Source organism: Diplotaxodon limnothrissa, linkage group LG7 (assembly GCF_057381915.1).
Source record: "Diplotaxodon limnothrissa isolate DT_005_m linkage group LG7, D_limnothrissa_male_GT1.1, whole genome shotgun sequence".
NCBI classification, from domain to species: Eukaryota; Metazoa; Chordata; class Actinopteri; order Cichliformes; family Cichlidae; genus Diplotaxodon; species Diplotaxodon limnothrissa.
The window spans coordinates 22,709,475-22,727,208 of NC_140602.1; the positions used below are offsets into that span (position 1 = coordinate 22,709,475).

At 40.5% G+C, this 17,734-nt stretch overlaps 1 protein-coding gene across 1 annotated transcript in view; it reads right to left on the minus strand.

Annotated features, from left to right (window-relative positions):
- Positions 1–422: 422 nt before the first annotated feature.
- Positions 423–17,734, minus strand: part of mfge8b (milk fat globule EGF and factor V/VIII domain containing b) — a 29,326-nt gene continuing 12,014 nt past the window's right edge. The window contains exons 2-11 of the mRNA XM_085359448.1: positions 14,237–14,359; positions 13,912–14,043; positions 13,241–13,273; positions 7,833–7,946; positions 6,722–6,903; positions 5,593–5,748; positions 5,124–5,268; positions 3,209–3,393; positions 2,963–3,118; positions 423–2,376 (exon numbers count right to left, since the gene is read on the minus strand). Of these exons, the coding sequence (XP_085215574.1) occupies positions 2,233–2,376; positions 2,963–3,118; positions 3,209–3,393; positions 5,124–5,268; positions 5,593–5,748; positions 6,722–6,903; positions 7,833–7,946; positions 13,241–13,273; positions 13,912–14,043; positions 14,237–14,359 (1,370 nt within the window). The 3' untranslated portion in view covers positions 423–2,232. The remainder of the gene's footprint in view (positions 2,377–2,962; positions 3,119–3,208; positions 3,394–5,123; positions 5,269–5,592; positions 5,749–6,721; positions 6,904–7,832; positions 7,947–13,240; positions 13,274–13,911; positions 14,044–14,236; positions 14,360–17,734) is intronic.

Below are 17,734 nucleotides of genomic sequence, written 5' to 3' on the forward strand. Positions count from 1 at the left end.
TGCCTGGAATCATCTACGCCGATAATAAATACTGTACAGTGTTTGACACCGACATCTATCCGCGACCTCTCAGTGGCACTGCTGTCCCCTCATGCATTTTTTAGGGATCCTGAATTAATATTTATTGTCATCAAAACTAACACAGTATAATATTGCACAAGCCCATAATTCATAATTCACGGGGTGGAAAGGTTTAGAATACTGTGACAGGGTGGCAGAAAGCTGATGATATGGAGGCTTGTGTCATGTCCAGTGGAAGCGTTAAAATCAGCTTTAATTTGGTATCTTATCAGCAGGGCTGCAGCTTTGAACTGGAGGCATAATGCTGGACCCAAAGTAAATGATCTGCTGCAAACATTAGCGTCTACCAATCCAGGCAGATCCCAGTACAAACGTACTGCGTATATGAATGTTAAACCCAAACCCCTTCCCCCCTACACACGCACACACACCACTTTCAAAACTCAGTTTAATCCAACAGACACTGAACTGCAAACTTGATTTCTCTGCTGCTTACCTCTACACATAACAGCAAAATCTATGTTTGTTCTTCAATGCACAGCACAGTTTTTTTTTTGGTTTTTAATACTTTCAAAACACGAACATAAAAGTGCCATAAAAAAGTGAAACTGTGTGAATATTTGGAGCAGATCTACCTTGACCTGAGACGACATCCGTTTAGTTTTAGGCTTGCATCTGGTAATACATATATTTACAGATTTAATACTGTTATTTCAGTAAAACATAAGTTGAGTAGGGGGTCCAGATCTGAGACTTTTATAACCAGAACACAAATGTGACTTTATAAAAGTAAAATATATCTGCTATAGCTAATAACACATGAAAGACTGCAATAACTGTAAAAAAACAAAAAACATTTTCTGAGTGATCTTAAATGTTTTGAAAAATTTTATCCCCTCTAATGACTGCAGCATGTGTTTGAATGATTTGCAAATAAAGAAAAAAGTGTTGTTTTTGTCTTTCATATATTAATTACCTCTTAATTATCTTAAACCTGCTGTCTTTTGTTTAAAATATCTGATCCCGGGTGTCTCCTCAGGTATTTTAGATCACAAGCGAAGTGACTCTATAGGTTTGTAATGATGGAGACTTAAACACATTTGATTCCTCTTTCTGTTCTGTGTGTCAGCACCAGTGCACCATATACTAGATTTTTATAAATACAACAACAACCTGAGGATGTGCTGGCAAAAAAATATGTGTGGATTGCATCTTTATTTGAAGCATCCAGGTCAAGAATTTACTGTTGTACAAAAAAGGAACACTATTCTGTTAGTGGCTGCTATACTAAAGCTTGGAACTAGATATTAAATAGATATTAAACATCTTAAAGCAGCCCTGAAAAGGAACAAAAGGTAACAAACCAAGAATTTAACTCTTTAAACCACTGGTGAGAAAGACTAGTACTACTCTAAGACTGACCTTGAGATTTCCAGTCTCACATATTTTTTTTTTTGCCAAGCAAAATAAAATATTACAAGCTTTTAGTTTGTTGTGAGTAAATTTGGTTGTTTTTTCAAATAAAAATACATTAAAAAAAATCTGGTTATTTGCCAATATGTTAATCATATATTAATTATTAGATATTATGTTCAGATTAAGTTTTGTCCATAACCCTCAGTGTAACTTCAAAAGATAATATATATTCTGTGTTTCTTCAGGGGAGCTCAAGGGTTCATTTAAAGGATATGTGCAAGCTGTTTTAATGGAGCGTATATACATCACCAGCTGTGGGTCTCGGAGGTTCCATGTTCCACAAAGAACAGATTTAAGATCAGAGTCCAGGTAGCACCAACTGGTACAGCAGCAGTCGTGTTACCCCTGACCTCAAACACGGGGATTAGGGACACAATAATTTTATTTATATTTTGCCAATAGATTGGATCATATCTGTCCATAGATCTGCTTCCTGAAAAGATCCCAGATTTGGTTCAGGTGGAAAAGATGAATGATCAGTTCAGGAAACAAAAACAGAGGGCACACGTGGACTTCTGGTAACACTGGTTAGGGGCAACAACTCCCACCTCCGGCCAGCCAGGGTTTAGGTCATGGTGTGCTACTCTGGTGTTTGCTGCCCTCTAGGGCTGAGAGCAAGGCAGTGCAGGTGTGGCTCAACAGGGAGAAAGAAAGGAGGGAATTAAGAGGGAAGGGAGGAAAGCAAAGAGAGAGGAAGGAGGTAGAGAAAAGGAGGTAGGGGGGGGGGGGGCAACGCTACTCGTCACAGCCCAGAAGCTCCATTCGCAGGGTGATGTGGTCATGCCACTCCCACGGCAGGATGCGGACATATCGGGCGTAGAACGGCGGCTCAAAGATGTTCTTTTTGTGAACGTTGTTGTCGCTGTTGCCTGGGAAAATCTGAAGAGAAGAAAGTGATTAATTAACACAACAGTTTCACATGTTGTTGCAACAGTAAAACCGCCTTAATTTACTGTGTAAAGTTATTAAGATCCATTAAGATATTTTAGTTGCAAAAGTAAAAAGGAACATGGGATCTAAAACCATTGTCAACATAAAACACAAAATTCAAAATGAGATCATAAAGTCATAAATGTTTTATTGATTAAATCAGAGCCACGCCTCAGTGTGACCTAATCTGGCTGTATACTGCCTGCATCTGCAGATCAATTGATTTTTTGGATGTAATGGAAATGAATACACACAGAAGACTAATCAGTCCCAGTGACAGCATAACTGGCTCCAGATGCAGACAAGTACATCAAATACAGATTTCGTTGTTATTCAGTTTTTTGCTTTATTTAATTATTTACCGATTACAAAAAACACACGGTTAAAGTAAGAGCTGTTTGGGTACCATGACTGGAAGGTACACAAGATTGGGCAGATGGTTTTAATGTTGTGGCCAGTCTAGGTGTGTTAAGTTTTACTCAGTAATTAGAAGAACATTTAAATTCATTTTGTTCCCCTGTGCTGTTGGACCGACCTTGTCTGTCTTTGTGGTCTCGTCCTTAACTATGGTCCACAACTGTCCATCATCACTGTGGGCGACTTTGAAGGCTGTGACAAACTGGACAGAGCCAAAGTCTTTGGCTCCCTGTGTGATGATTCCTGTGATCCTCTTGGTAGACTGAAGGTCAACCTGAGGTCATAGACAAAAGAAAAGAACCTTTACATGAGTAGAATGCATTAAATAAAAACCAGTGTGCAACTCTGGCCAGTCTTCTCCCACCTGTATCCACTCAGATCGGTTGTTGGTAGCAGCAGTCCAGGCGTTGGTCTTGCCCTGTTTGTCCAGCCGGGCGTAGTGAGGGTGCCAGGTGAAGGCCTCAATGCCCCAGGTGCGGAAGGTGCTGGAGGCTGTAATCTGGCGATCAGACACCAATCTGGACTTCATGCCCATTGGCTCTGAACAACCTGAAGCGTTTGAATACACTGTGGAGGTGAGACCAGGCAGAGAAGAAGAGACAAAGGAAAGAGAGAAAAGAGGAATGGAAAGAAAGAAAGAAAGAAAGAAAGAAAGAAAGAAAGAAAGAAAGAAAGAAAGCATGATAGACAGAGGACGGAGAGGAAGCAGCCCAAGGCCAGCCAGTGATGCAAAGCGACAGACAAATGAGCAAGGACAAAATGTGGGTGTTTCTCAACTCTTTGTTGCGGCTGGCTGGAATCATTTATATTTCATAATGTATTGACCTAACCCTTAGACCAACTACATTTCTTCTACAAGACAGTCTTGCTATTTAGCTGCCATTTTAGGCTAACAACATTGGGCTTTTGTCTAAATGAATGTTTTAATTTCATGGGGACATAAAATCATATACTTGGAGTGCCTGGCTCAGCTCACCAGAGCACTGCCATGTTTGTTCACACCAAGGATAAAGCAAGCTAAAAAACCCCACTACATACACTTGCCTTCATCTTCATTATGAATACTATTAGTTATGCCCACCAACCCGCAGTTTAAAATTACATGAGCTTCAACTCTGAGCATGCAACAAGATGAATGGCTTATTAGTTTTTTGGTTTTGCTGGGCCCAAAGATTTCTACTTTTCTTTGTTCTATAACGTCTCTGCTCTTACCCAATCACACCTGAGGCTGACAAACACCCACTGGATGAGGAGAACATTAGGTTTTACAGTGACTGGAGGTCCACAGTATTCTTACTTTATGTAATTTTACATGTGCAGAATAAAGACCTTAAAAAAAAAGAAAAATGCGTGGAGCTCAGTGTAATATTTAAAGGCTGTAACAGACTTTTAATGAGTGATGGGTTAGTGGAACAGCTGAGCATGCATGTTAAATGAACAGGGGTCAAAGCTGCATGAAAAATATTTAGCACAAGCACCTGAATATTAAAACAGCATCTTTACAGTTGAGCTGATTCACTCAACAGCGTTGAAGCAAGTCAGTGAATGTAAAACAAACAGTGCTAGATTAGGTAATGAGCATTTTGCATTAAAGTGAATGTGAAAGTATTAGTATGTTGTAAAGTGATTAAACCAAAAACACATGCTGGTCGGGATCTCGTGTTACACAACTGTGGAATCATGCAGAAACTGAAGTTCAGTGGAAGAAGAACACACACTGATAAGAGACAACAAAGAGAAACAGATGTCTGACAGTGCAACGAGGCCAGCAAGACTGAAGGAACTACATGATAATGATAAAAGGAAAAGAAAGATGAATATGCTTCTACTGAAATACAGAAGACTTCAAAGAACCACATGTTACATCAGCCTCCTGGGGTGACAACATTGGGACGATGAATATGATGAGTCTTTTACCAATTAGCATCCAATATGTTGCGGTATATATAATCATATGGTTTTAATAAATTCTTTAGGGAACATCTTAGACTCAGACAGCACACAGCTGCGTTCAGAGCTGGCAAAGAGTATTACCCTGCGCATGACATCGTTTGATCATAATTAACCGCTCAATGCAAAACTGAAATAATTAGTGACAAAACATAGGAGATAAATGCCAGCAGAAAAAAGGCTGTTGGATTTCCCTTCCTGAAAACTTCCTCCCACATTAAGCCTGCATGTTAAAAAGCTTCTTTCAGTCACTAACAAACCTCAATAAACTGAGAACCTAACATGTGTGCGCGGCATGTGTACAGCGGATGTTTTCTTTGTGAATTTACCGTTGAGTTCACAGCCCACCAGCTCCATGCGCAGAGTGCAAGCCTTACGACACACAACGGGAATGATGCGGATGTACTGGGCAATGATCGGGGGGTCAAAAATGTTAGTCTTGGTGCCGTCATTGTCCATGTTCCCCACAAAAATCTAGGAGAGAGGTGGGAGCAAGCAAACTGTGTCAACTGCACCATCAGGTGAGTGTTAGCAACCATTGTTAGTAGCTTTGTGACCTATCTTGAATAAACTTCTGCTTTCAAGCTGATGCAGTCAAAAGTGTGGCATTATAGTAACCGTAGAGTATTACCAGATTTATCTGTGTGATGTGTGATATATTATTTATTTGTAAAGGAAAGTCTTTTATCACTGTGGAATCTGTCTTGTTTGGAACAGTTACTGCAATTCTAACATAAAGCAATGGAAACCAGACTTTTCAACTAGAATACTGTGTGCTTTATTCTTCTGTTGCCTTACATAGTCTTTTCTCTGTCCATCTGTTCTGTACATGGTGTATGTCCTGCCGTCCAGGCTGGAGGCCACCTTGAAGGCCTTGATAAACTCAGCTGTGCCCATGCGACTGGCGCCCTGTGTCACAATTCCTGTGAAGCGCATCTTTCTTTGCATGTTGATCTGGAAATGTAGAAATGGATGATGGTAAGATGAGTCTCCCTTCCCTTTAAATCAAATAGTTTTCAAAATCTCAAAAACATAAGAGGTAAAATGAAGCAGTCCAAACAAAAAGCTCTGCATACTGTGAGAATATGTTAAAAGTTTATGATTGAAATGCATTTGTTCTAAATCTCGATGATTCCAGACCCTAATTTCTCACCAGCCTTTATTTATTATTGTCAGTCTACATGGTCAGTGTTGTGATATTTTGATACCATGGTAGCATTTACAGGATATTGTTTTATTGTGATATTATACAGAAAAGAGTTACTCAATAAGGCCCATTTAATAGTTGTTTTTCTCTTTCTCTGTGACCCAAGAATTAATGTGTAAGACTCACAGGCTGGTACCCCAAGGTCGAAAACACCACAGAGACGAGACCACTTCCTTACTCCCATCCTCCCTTTTTCTTTATCTCTTAGAAAAAGGCTCGTTAAAGGCCAGGTGGTTTGTTTCAGAATTCACTAATGAAAGAACTCTGTATTCTATGTCTAGGAGTGTATTTTGCTGGGATGATCATAAATTGTAGCTGAACTGATAAACTACACACAGGATACTTCTTTGCTCACAAGGCAGGAAGACGTTTCCTTATTTGGTCTGTACCGGTTTGAACTGAGAACTTGCTGACACACGAACCTTTTTTTCTCTATATAAGCTGTTATGTACTAAATAAACCTTTGAGTCGATTTGGGAAGACAACCTGAAGCAGTCTGTGTTTCCTTGTTCTCCCAAGCTGCTCCCGACGTCGTAACTAACCCAGCTGAATGGCATACCTGAGTGTTACTTTAAATAATTAGGAATCTTAGAAGGAAAGGACAGAACTCTGCTTATCGCTCGTGCCTTGGAGGGAAAACCGGGATGGACATTTTTTTCCTTCAGTCAGTTTTCTAACTGCCTGCGTTACACTCATAATCTACTGTATAACTATTCTCACTTGTATCCATGGGTTCTTGTCATGTGCAGCAGCACTCCAGGCATTAACCAGTCCCTTGTTGTGGAGGCGGGCAAGCTCAGAGCCCCAGCGCTGCAGGCCCAGTAGGCTGTAGCGGACTGATGAGGCTGAGATCTGTGACTCGGCAATGCCCCCTCCCTCCATGCCGAGAAGAGAAATACAGCCTGAAGAAAGAGCCTGGAGTTAGGTTAAAGTTTATTTCCATTTCATTTCTGTTTCTGAGATATGGAGCTGAATAAACATTATGTCACAATGCAGTCTTCACGTTCTTCACGTGGTGCGAAGCCTATGAGATAGTTTTACTTTTACTACGCCTCACTCCCCAGTATCATACCAGTCTTGGGGTCTGATATGTCAGCAGTGCTGCTGCCCTGCGTGGCTACCTGCTGATTCAACTCCTTCACAACCCCAGCATCCACCTGTACTAGTAATCAACCTAATTTATATAGGTGACATGTCTGTGTTGGTAATGTAATTGGCAGCTAGAGGCTCTATAGAAGATTTTCTGCTGTTGCTTTTTAATTCTTCACTTATAACCAAAATTGTGTTTTCTTTGACAACAAAACTGAAATTAGTTTATTATTTATTTATTAAGTCCAAGTGAATGTCTGTATCAAATCAGTACCAACAACACATTTCTCAAGTATCATATTCAGAAGAATTGGCTCAAGGGATGAAGAACTCCCCCCAAAATTCTGCATCTGACGGTCACCAATGGAGAGGCATGTAAAAAGTCAGTATCTGGTCTCACACACGTGATGTGTATGCATAACTTTTACTAGCCTGAACCATAAAATCATTAGGGATGCAGAGCACTGAATCAGCCTAATTGAACAAAGCATTGATTTCGCATTTTGAACAGACCATCTTTATGTTGAGCATTGATCATCATAAAACCCCAGCAGCTTGGCCACCATCCCCTATCCTCTTTAGTGTCGTGCACTTCCTTTAATCACAGTGCTTCTGTTACATTAGCAATATTAAAGCTAAGAAGATATGGAGTTTTTTTATTGCCATCTAAAAAATGTCTTTGTTTTTTAGCTATTTATCCCTCAAAGCATTTTGTCATACCAAGTGCTTGTCTGACACTTACGAAGTTGGCAGTGTTTTCCTACATAAGGGGAAGGGCAGTGGCATTTGAAATCTCCATCCAGGTCTCTGCAGGTACCGCCATTCTCACATGGCTGTCCAGCGCAGTCATTTACATCTACAGGGAGATAAATCACAGTCAGTGTTGTTACAGGACAGGTCAACTATAGGTAAGTTTAAAAGCAGATTATGGTTAGAAGTGTGAGTGAGCTGCATATCATGCTTGAGAAACAGAGTTCAATATTCAATCATCTGATTTACAGTAAGGTCACCTCATGCTGTGCCAGCAGAACTGGAGCTGTAGAGAGGTTAGTGAGACGAGCTTAGTCCTAGGTCAGAAAATGCAAACTTGACAGATATATTTGACATCAAAGAGACTACTGCACATGAGATCGTGTGTTTTAGGTGTAGATTATAAAACAAATCTCCCAGAAGTAAATGTGTCATTATAGGAAATCTCTGACTCCATTTCTGGATGCTCAAAGTAGAATAGATGATCTTCTGGAGAATCATTTCAGTGCCTTGAATGTGTTCATTTTGCTGTAATTCTTTGCATCACCTCTTGATGGTACCCTTACAAACATTATGTGTCCCACTTAAAAACTGTAACACAGAGAGGGGGACAAATCAGCAGAATGAAAATGGGACTAAACTCCTTTTCATCTCACCCACCACAACTGTCAGTGTGACTAAACCGGCACTGAAGGCACTCTATATTGACCACATTCGGGACCAAGGCACAAATGATGCTGGTTGTACAGATGACTGCACACAAAAAGCAGAATTTCAGACCAAATCTCTAAAGCTTTAATCCTGAGTGCTTGTTATTACGCAGGGAAATGCACGCAAACAACTCAGCACATTGATGTAATGTTTCTAACCAACAAACACGCACACACAGCAGCATCTTCCTGCCCACATGCTCTCTCTATAAATAGCTCTGTGTCCAAACATTCATTTTCAAACGTCACAGGAGGAATATATAGTCATTTTGAAATGTGCATCCGCAAACTCTGGATAATGAGGTCCACAGCTGTGACACTTCTAGCTCAGGGAGCTCATCACATAAAACTGACTATTTTAGCAGCTGAATATTTTAAACGCATGTTGCAAATAGCCTCTTAGATCACTTTGTTGTTGTGAAAAAAAAAATGTTAGCAGCTACCTCTGTCTATATCCAGGCATGCTGGTATTTCCTGTATCAGAGCACTTTTACATTTTACTATAACAATTTATTACAGCATAATTGTTTTTATTATTATTATTGTTTTATTTTTTTTACATGCACTGGATCGTTACAACATTCGAAACTACAGAAACAGAAAAAAGGAAAATTAAATAAAATGTGTAGGATGAATGTAGCACATGGTGTATGAATACTTGCACTTTGCTAATTCATGGGTAGAAACAGTCAAAAGTTAAAGGTCAATCTTCCATTTTTATTTACTTTAAAACTTATTTAAAATCAGACAGCTGTTTTCTGGGGCGAGAGGATTTGTGGGGACAAACTGAGTTCTTGTCACAAATAAGTGAGATGATCTGTGAGGTTTCAAAGAAAACAAACCAGACAACATTAGTAAGACAAACTCTTGTCAAGTTCTGAGGAGCGTCAGCTGGTGGCCCTCCTCCTGTAAGAGGATTGAGGACCAGGAGGACCACACAGCCTTGTCAGATCCAGGCGCTAATCCATTTATCCATCTATCTGATAAAAGGGGGAGGAAAGAAGAGAGGGAGAAAACAGGCAAGGGAAATGTTGCAAAATGTATGACCTGCATGACTAAAAGAAAAACAATACTGACTGTTCTGTGTGTAGTAGCATCCCAGTATCAGCTAACTGTTTGTACATATAGATTTTAGTGGGACGAGTGCGTGGTAGCTAAACAGGCCAGCTCTCTATGGCTGGGATCCAACAAACCCTATCACGTTTAAGGGAAACGGCACACTAGCACAATATTTAGAGTGTCAATATCTGTCTCAGCAGGAAGCGAAAACCAATAGAGATCTCACGTGGCTTGTTTGAAATCTGACCCTGATCGAAGCACAGCCAAGGTCCGCTGGCAGCGCTTTGTGGTGATCACCAAAGCTGTCTGCATCCTGGATCTGTGCTGCAGCAGAGTGGGATGAGGTGCCAGCTTGCATCTGACAGTCCAAACCTGCTTTGGAGTTACTCTTTTAAAAGTGTCGTGTTCTCCATACCTCACAGTGTGAGACTAGACCTTACAAGGTTCTCAAAGTGAGCTCTGAAACTAAACGATTGATGTGATTTTACAACAAAACACAAACCCTTCTCCACAAAGACAAAGAGTAGCAACACACCAAGGACGTTACTTAAGAACCTTCTGAAACTTATTTATATGAAACTGCTAAACTCAGTATAAATGCTAGCAACGTTCGACCTTATGATTTTTATGAAATTTAGCACAACTATTAAACAGGAACAAAGTCATTTATTCAAACTAAAGCCAACATGAAGTGACAAGATTACATATTTTAATCACTTCTCATACTGTTGCCATGGTACAGTAACCAAGAGCTGCTCTTAACCCCAGTGGCATTATTAAATTAAAAAAAAAGGCTGAAATGTGTTATTTTCTGTGTGCTGTGAACTGAACAGACTGTTATAGCACAGCCTATAACAGTCTGTCCCACCATAACACCAAAGCTTCTATAGTGAAACATTTTACTATCTATATTACTGCATCTCCACACTCTTGTATGATGTATTCATTATTCATGACTTCATGTTCTTGTGGCTTAAAAGAAAAAAGAAAAGAGAAGGGGAAGTTTGACGGATTTCAAGGTTCCCTGCAAAACCCTTCTAAAGTTAGAAGTAATCTAAAGTTAAACACCACATTATATTTACATATTTACACAAATGTGGTTGGTGTACTTTCTTGAGGATCTTGGGCAAAGCCACTCGACTCACTACAATTTCAAATAAAAACACAGCAGGCTCCTCTAATCTATCATAACTTCATGGGTGAATGCCATAAGTCTAGTTTTTTTTAAAGCCAACTCGCTTAATAAAATTTTAAGTATTACTCAAATATGTATACTTATTTAGTGGACGGAGAATGTTTTACTTTTGACAAATTCCTTTTACTTTAAAAATAACTTAATGTCAAGAACTAATATAAAAAAAATACATAATTTTACTTCACTTCATCCATCCAAGCTGTAATGTCTTTATTTTCATGGAAGCAACCTCTATGGTTAATTGTGACTACCCACCTTTACTAGTCTGTTTGTTTTTTACCTGTGAGGCTTCAGCCTCTTATCAAAACACCTGACAGCTGTGTCGTGATTCTTAAGATCATGTAGTGATTCCACATAAGCTGCTTTGAGTTCCTATTAGGTCAACAGGGTTTCTTAAATGCAGACTGTAGAGAACCAAAAAATATATGCCAGGCACAACAGAGTTCACGACGGCACAAACACACATGAAACACACACCCTGTATTCCACAGGGGGCATGTGTCCCAGACTGTCCGCACCACCACATCCTGGGAGGAGTTGAAAACTCTCCCAAAACAAATGAGAGATCAAAACACTCATACACACCCTTTTCTGGCCTCCGCACTGATTTCCAAGAAGTCGGAATAACTGTTCGGAAATGTGGGATTTAAAGACTGTAAGAAGAAAAAGACTCTTTCCCGTACTGTTTGCATTAATCTGCTTCGGTCTGAAGTGAAAAGCATTCAACATCCTTCTCTCTCTCTCTCTCTGCATCTCTATAACCCCCCACCCCCTCCCCGCCACCACACACACACACACACACACACGCACACACACACACACACACACACACACACACACACACACACACAAATTCTGTACAACCCATAAAGGCTTTTAGGCCAATTTGATAGGACAATCAGAACTGCTGCAGTCAGACCTGAGTAGTGAGTGTGACATTGTAAGGAGGGCAGACTTAATTCACTGTTCCGCCTCCATGTTCGCTTTTTCACCCGGCAACAGAAGCAGCGCTGACGTTGCTAGCACTCAGCATGGACCGCCACTTTCTGTTGGCTAGACTGGCACGAGGGATAAACCATGTGTGTGTGTGTGTGTGTAAGTGTATGCTAAACAGTCTGTACATGAGATCATGAGCTGCGTGCGGCTGTTCATGTGGGATGTGCAGCCCACACGTGATTAAGCTGTTTTCCAGTAGATTTCTTGTTCCTTTGATGTGTTTCTCAAAATAATTTTAGGCTGCGAATCTTGAAGTGGAGTTGAATGGTGCCATTTTGTACCCCCCATTCCCCGATCAGCCAATCTTCCACTTCTTTTCTGTTTCTATTTATAGTATTTTTTTTCCATGCAGTAGTTTGTGTGCGAACATCATCTCCTACATCTGGCTTCCAGTTTGCTGACACCTGCTTGTCAGGCTTTGAGCTTGACTGCTTTCTGATTAGCACCATCACTCCAATCACAGACTCCCATGCATTACCAATCCTATACAGCCTCACATTTCTGAATATTTTATTTTTCTGAAGTTCTAGCCTCATATTTCTGTCTGAATGTGCAAGTGTGAAGTGAATGTGAGAATGTTGGCTAAATGTTTAACTACACTACATCCCTGGGTTCACCACAGTCACCGGTTTTCTTCTTCCAGACTCCTTTTGCTTCACACAAACCATAGGAGCTGGCTGCCATGGTAGTTACTCCTTGCCCACACACACAGACATATTTTAGAGCACTTAAACTGTCAAACAAGTCATCAGAAGCTGTAAAATGAGGGGGACCTTTATGACCCAGCAGTCCTCAGGGGGGCTCTCAAACAGACATGGTCAAATAAATTCCACTCCTCATTATCCCTGAGGCATCATCTAATTAGTGTAAATGCCTGCCCCATGGAGGGCTCATACTCTGGCAGCTTAGCTAACATTAACTGCCAAATGACTTGTGAATGTATAGATTTTGATGAGCTGTGATTTGTGGTTTTTGAGGGGAAAAGAAAACAGAAACAGATTCCTTGGCTATGGTTTCTTAAATGAAAAAAAGAATGTCTTGAACTTAAATATACTCTGGGGACTGTAAATTAAAATAGATGAGAACTTGGAAGCAACCTAATTGACTCAGCGGGAATGATGCACAGCTTCACTGATATCTGAGCAAATGTTTTAGTATAACAAGACCCATCCCATCAGGGTGGCTGAACTGATTAAAAGTTGGTGGATCTAATGCTAAAATGATATCACTGCTGTTTTTGTGGTTGGCCTTGATTCATAAAGGACTATTTGTGCTGAGTTAGAGATAATGCTGAACTCAGCGGTTCCTTGTCTATAAGTGTATCTGTGAATGTAGCCAAATTCCTCAGCCTCCACATGCAGCCAGAGCGAACAGAGAGAAGTTGGATCCAAGAAGGAAAAGAGATAAAAGTGCAGCAAACACTCCTGTTTTCACTGTTACCTTTCTTTGAATTTAAATCTGCACCTTGGACACCTAGGACAGAAAAGCACACAGGTTCACACAAAAATACACTTTGAAGGTCTGACTTGCAAATGAGCTCTTTGAGCACGTGTGGTAACTGTCACTCTGCTGCCTTCTCCTGCAAACAGTAACCATCTGTCTGTGTGTGCAGGGGTGGAGGCAGCTGCAGGAGCGCAGCACGTTCCCATCCTTGTTTCGACTCTTTCAGGCTGACCCTGTTTAAAGCAACCTGGTCTGAGTGACGTCTGAAAAAGGATGACAACTGTCGGTCTGGTGGCCAGTACTCACAGCAGCTGTCTCCATGTTAGCGTATCACATTACACTGATCAATGTGGACGTCATTACACGTGCCAGTTAATGGCATGGCAAAGTATGTACTGCTGGTAAAAAACAAACAAACACACACACACACAATAGTAGCACAGTGGCAACACTGAGACTTAGGTCTGCTTATTACAATTTTCTCCACAAGTAAGCATCAGTAGAAGTCAAAAAAACTCTTCCAACATCCATTTTTTTTCAATTTTCATTCATAGTTGGCCTTCATTAAGTAGAGTTATTACACTACAGCAGCTCTACAAGGCCCACAAAAAGCCTGCCAGTATTTTATATTTGCAACCTACAACAGTCAAGAGGGAGCACAAACTTACTGTTCTGGCAGTGAACTCCATCAAAGCCTGGCTGGCATTTGCAGACATACTCGCTGAAGACATCACCTCGGCGGGAGTGGCCCGTCACCTCACAGATGGCATCATTCTTACATGGATTGGGGTTGCAAGGTCCTTTGGGTATTGAAAAAAGAGCCAAGTTTAACAGAGTTTAAGCAGTGTTCTATGTAATTTTTTAATGAAAGGGGTTTAACCTTGATTTAACAAAATTAAACTTGGGCTTCTGAAGTGGGGTATGCCAGAAAATGTTTAAGGAAAAACTAAGCAGTAAACTGTGAATCAGTCATCCTGCAGAGGCATAACATACCAGACTCAGTCTCATTGCAGGTTTCTCCAGAGAAGCCATCAGGACAGATGCAGATGAATGGAGACCCTGCCCCGGTCACACAGGTCCCACCATTAGTGCACACGTTCACCTCACAGAAATCACCTGCATATAGAGTGGAACGGTGGCAAGTTGAGTACTACATTTAAAATAAACTACTCTGCACAAGAACTGATAAAAAAGTACGTTCTTCTAGTGGGGAAATTGAATTTGATTTTTTTTAATGAAGCCAGCGGTGGTTTATTTGCTTCATTTCACATTTATAAATGCTTGACAGTTTACTTTTTCCCCTCAGCAAACATCTGATATCTCCAGGAGAATATTTCAGGACAGAAAATATGCTCACATACAGTAGGCAGGTTTAGCATTGGCTTTATGCGTCTTTACAATGAAGAAGCTATCCCTTTTTCACAAAGGAGTAGCTCCATATGTTAACATATTTTTAATAACAGATGCCTTCCTGACACAACCCCAATTGGATTTTTTGGTCTCGTCTTCCTTACAACAGGGATCCTTCACTGTTAGGTGTATGTGCAAACCACCACACTATGGAGCCACTATACATGTTTTTACTAATATTAAATTTTTGCTCATTTTTTAGCATTACAACTATAGTCTGAAGCCATTCAGTAAGAGTGTAACAACAATTAAACAACTAAAATGATGTTGTTCTGTTATCATATTTCCATTCTATTCCCATATTGTGTTTCTGAAGAGTAAACACCATGCTGCAGGCTGGAAGTGAGGGTTTTAAAAAGCTGAGTAAGCCATCACTACACTGTAAACACCACACAAACACTGGATGCTTCTACCAGAGTGTAACTGCTGCCAAGCCTGGACCTGACAATCTGGCTGCTCTCTGGGCATGAGGGAAATCATGTCAGTTAGTGTTCGGCGGAGGGGGAAAAAAGAAACAGAGGGTTTGTTGTGGTGTTTTAAGAGCATCATGACTGAATCAGGTCTGATTTACTCGCAGAGTTTTAGTCCAACAAAAAAGGGACGCCTCTAATTCAAACTATATGTTACGTCTATTTGAGAATTACACCAGTGAAAAAAGTACAGTGAATTAACAATGAGCAAATGGGTATTTTACTTCCTGCATGCTCTATCAAAGCGCTTTTTCCTCCTCCTAAAGCAAACTTAGCGAGAAAGCATCTCACACAGCCATCAGCCCTTTATAGGGTTTAAATAACAAACCACATGTAATGACAATTTTCTGCAAATTGATACATAGTATTTTGGAAATCAACTTTAAAAATGACAACTCTATATAGCTATTTTGACACTTCGAATAATACAGAGGAAGTCAATGATTTAGCGTCTTATAACACCCAAGAAGACAGAGATGCCTTTTTAAGCAAACACTTTATCATCATTTAGATAATTGTTAAGGAAACTGAGGTTGGACCCCTTGAGACAAACTAGTGGTTTAATCACCACAGAGTCTGCCATACAGGCTAAGAAAGGAGTTCTGACCCTGTGTTTTGGTGGAGGGAATAAATATTTTTCCCCGCCTTCTAATATAAAGTTAAAGAACTGCATTTTAGCTATGCTGAGGGTATAATTATCATAGGCCACAGGGCCATAGCTAAAAATGGTATTTTGGAGAGACTAAATTTAATGCGCAAGGCCGCATGCTTCTAATGTGATCACACACATCCTTAGTTGTTCTTAAAAACAAAAACAAAACACAGAGTAACTTATTCAGTGCAAACTCTAGCCAACGTCGGAAGCACTACTCTTCAACGTGCACAAATGAATATTGTGTAGTCTGAGTATTGCGTAGTCAGTTCCTCAACACCTCAAAGACTAAGGAACTGGTTGTGGACTTCGGGAGGTCCAGAGAAGGTCCACTGCCAGTTCAGATAGAGGGGGAGGAGGTGGAGGTGGTCAACAAGTACAAGTACCTCGGGCTGTGGGTGGACAATAAACTGGACTGGTCATGCAACACAGAGCACCTGTATAAAAAAGCCCAAAGCCGACTGTACTTCCTCAGGAGGCTGAGGTCTTTTAACATCTGCAGGAAGCTCCTGAGGATGTTTTACCAGTCAGTGGTTGCTGGAGTACTTTTCTATGCTGTGGTGTGCTGGGGGAGCAGCACAGCAAAGAGGGACTCATCCAGGCTGGAGAAACTGATCAGGAGGGCTAGCTCTGTGGTCGGCATGAAGCTGGACACTCTGGTGACAGTGGCAGAGAAAAGGACATTAAAGAAACTGATGGACATTATGGACAATGCTGGGCATCCTCTGCACACGGCCATAAACAACCAGAAGAGTCTGTTCAGTGACAGGTTGCTTCTCCCCAAGACAAGAACTAACAGACTTAAAAACTCCTTTGTCCCACACGCCATCAGACTGTTTAACTCCTCTCTGGAGGGGAGAGGGAGGGGAAACAGGAGGACAAAGGAGGGGGGAACAACTAAGCTGTAGTGCCTCTGCACCTCACTGTACAATACCTTGTGCAATACTTTTTGTAAATAGTCAACAGTGCAATAGACTCAATACTTGAAATGTGCAATTCACTTGTATTTTTATTTTTTATTCCTATTTATTCTATTTATCCCCTTTGTATATTTTATTTATATTTGTCTCTGTATTTATATATGTGTGTGTGTGTGTGTGTGTGTGTGTGTGTGTGTGTGTGTGTGTGTGTGTGTGTGTGTATATATATAACAGTTCTGTAACTGTAACTTTGGTCGTTGCTGTGCTTTTTTTGGAAGTCGAATTTCCCAGAGGAACCCACCCGAGGGATTAATAAAGTTCTATCTTATCTTATCTTATCTTAGTCACTTATGACAATATGGACCTCATTTGTTATTACCAGCAAACAGCACTGAGGGAATTGCAAGAATCAGATCCATTTTACAAACATCCTGTTTGACTGTTTATCCATGAAGTGCCCAGCCCACGAATATCCCGGGTTATCTGTGCTGCATCCAGTGTCACGGCCCTTGAGTGCTTTCACATCTCGTGGGATTCTTAGGAAACAGGCCTGCCTGGCAGCACTAACAAATCCTTATCAAACAAAGTTGCTGCCTGTTTATCTTTGGGAAGGAACACATCCTCCCTTCCTCTGGAAACCCAACAGATAAAAATGAATAACAAAATATGTTTACAAAAAATCAAATAAAGTTTGCAACAATCGGCATTTTATCTGTCTGTTTGTGGTATGATTTGACTTATTCAGCTGAAAATCTGCCTGGGTGTATTGAGGAAATGAAATTAATGACGCATCAAGTTAATGTGGTCCGCAAAGAGGCAGTGACCCAACCTGAAAAAAATCCCTACAATGACACCGTTGTCAGTAAAAGTCACTTTACTGATGAGTGAAATGAGTGAAACTTTTGTTGTTCACACCTATTCATTTTAAGTATAATGAAATTGAAGAGTCACAAAGCAAACAAGTCATGGCTCTGAACTTAACCAGTTATATAACATATTGTTATATGCTGTGCAAATGCAACCACATGAACCCCAAGCT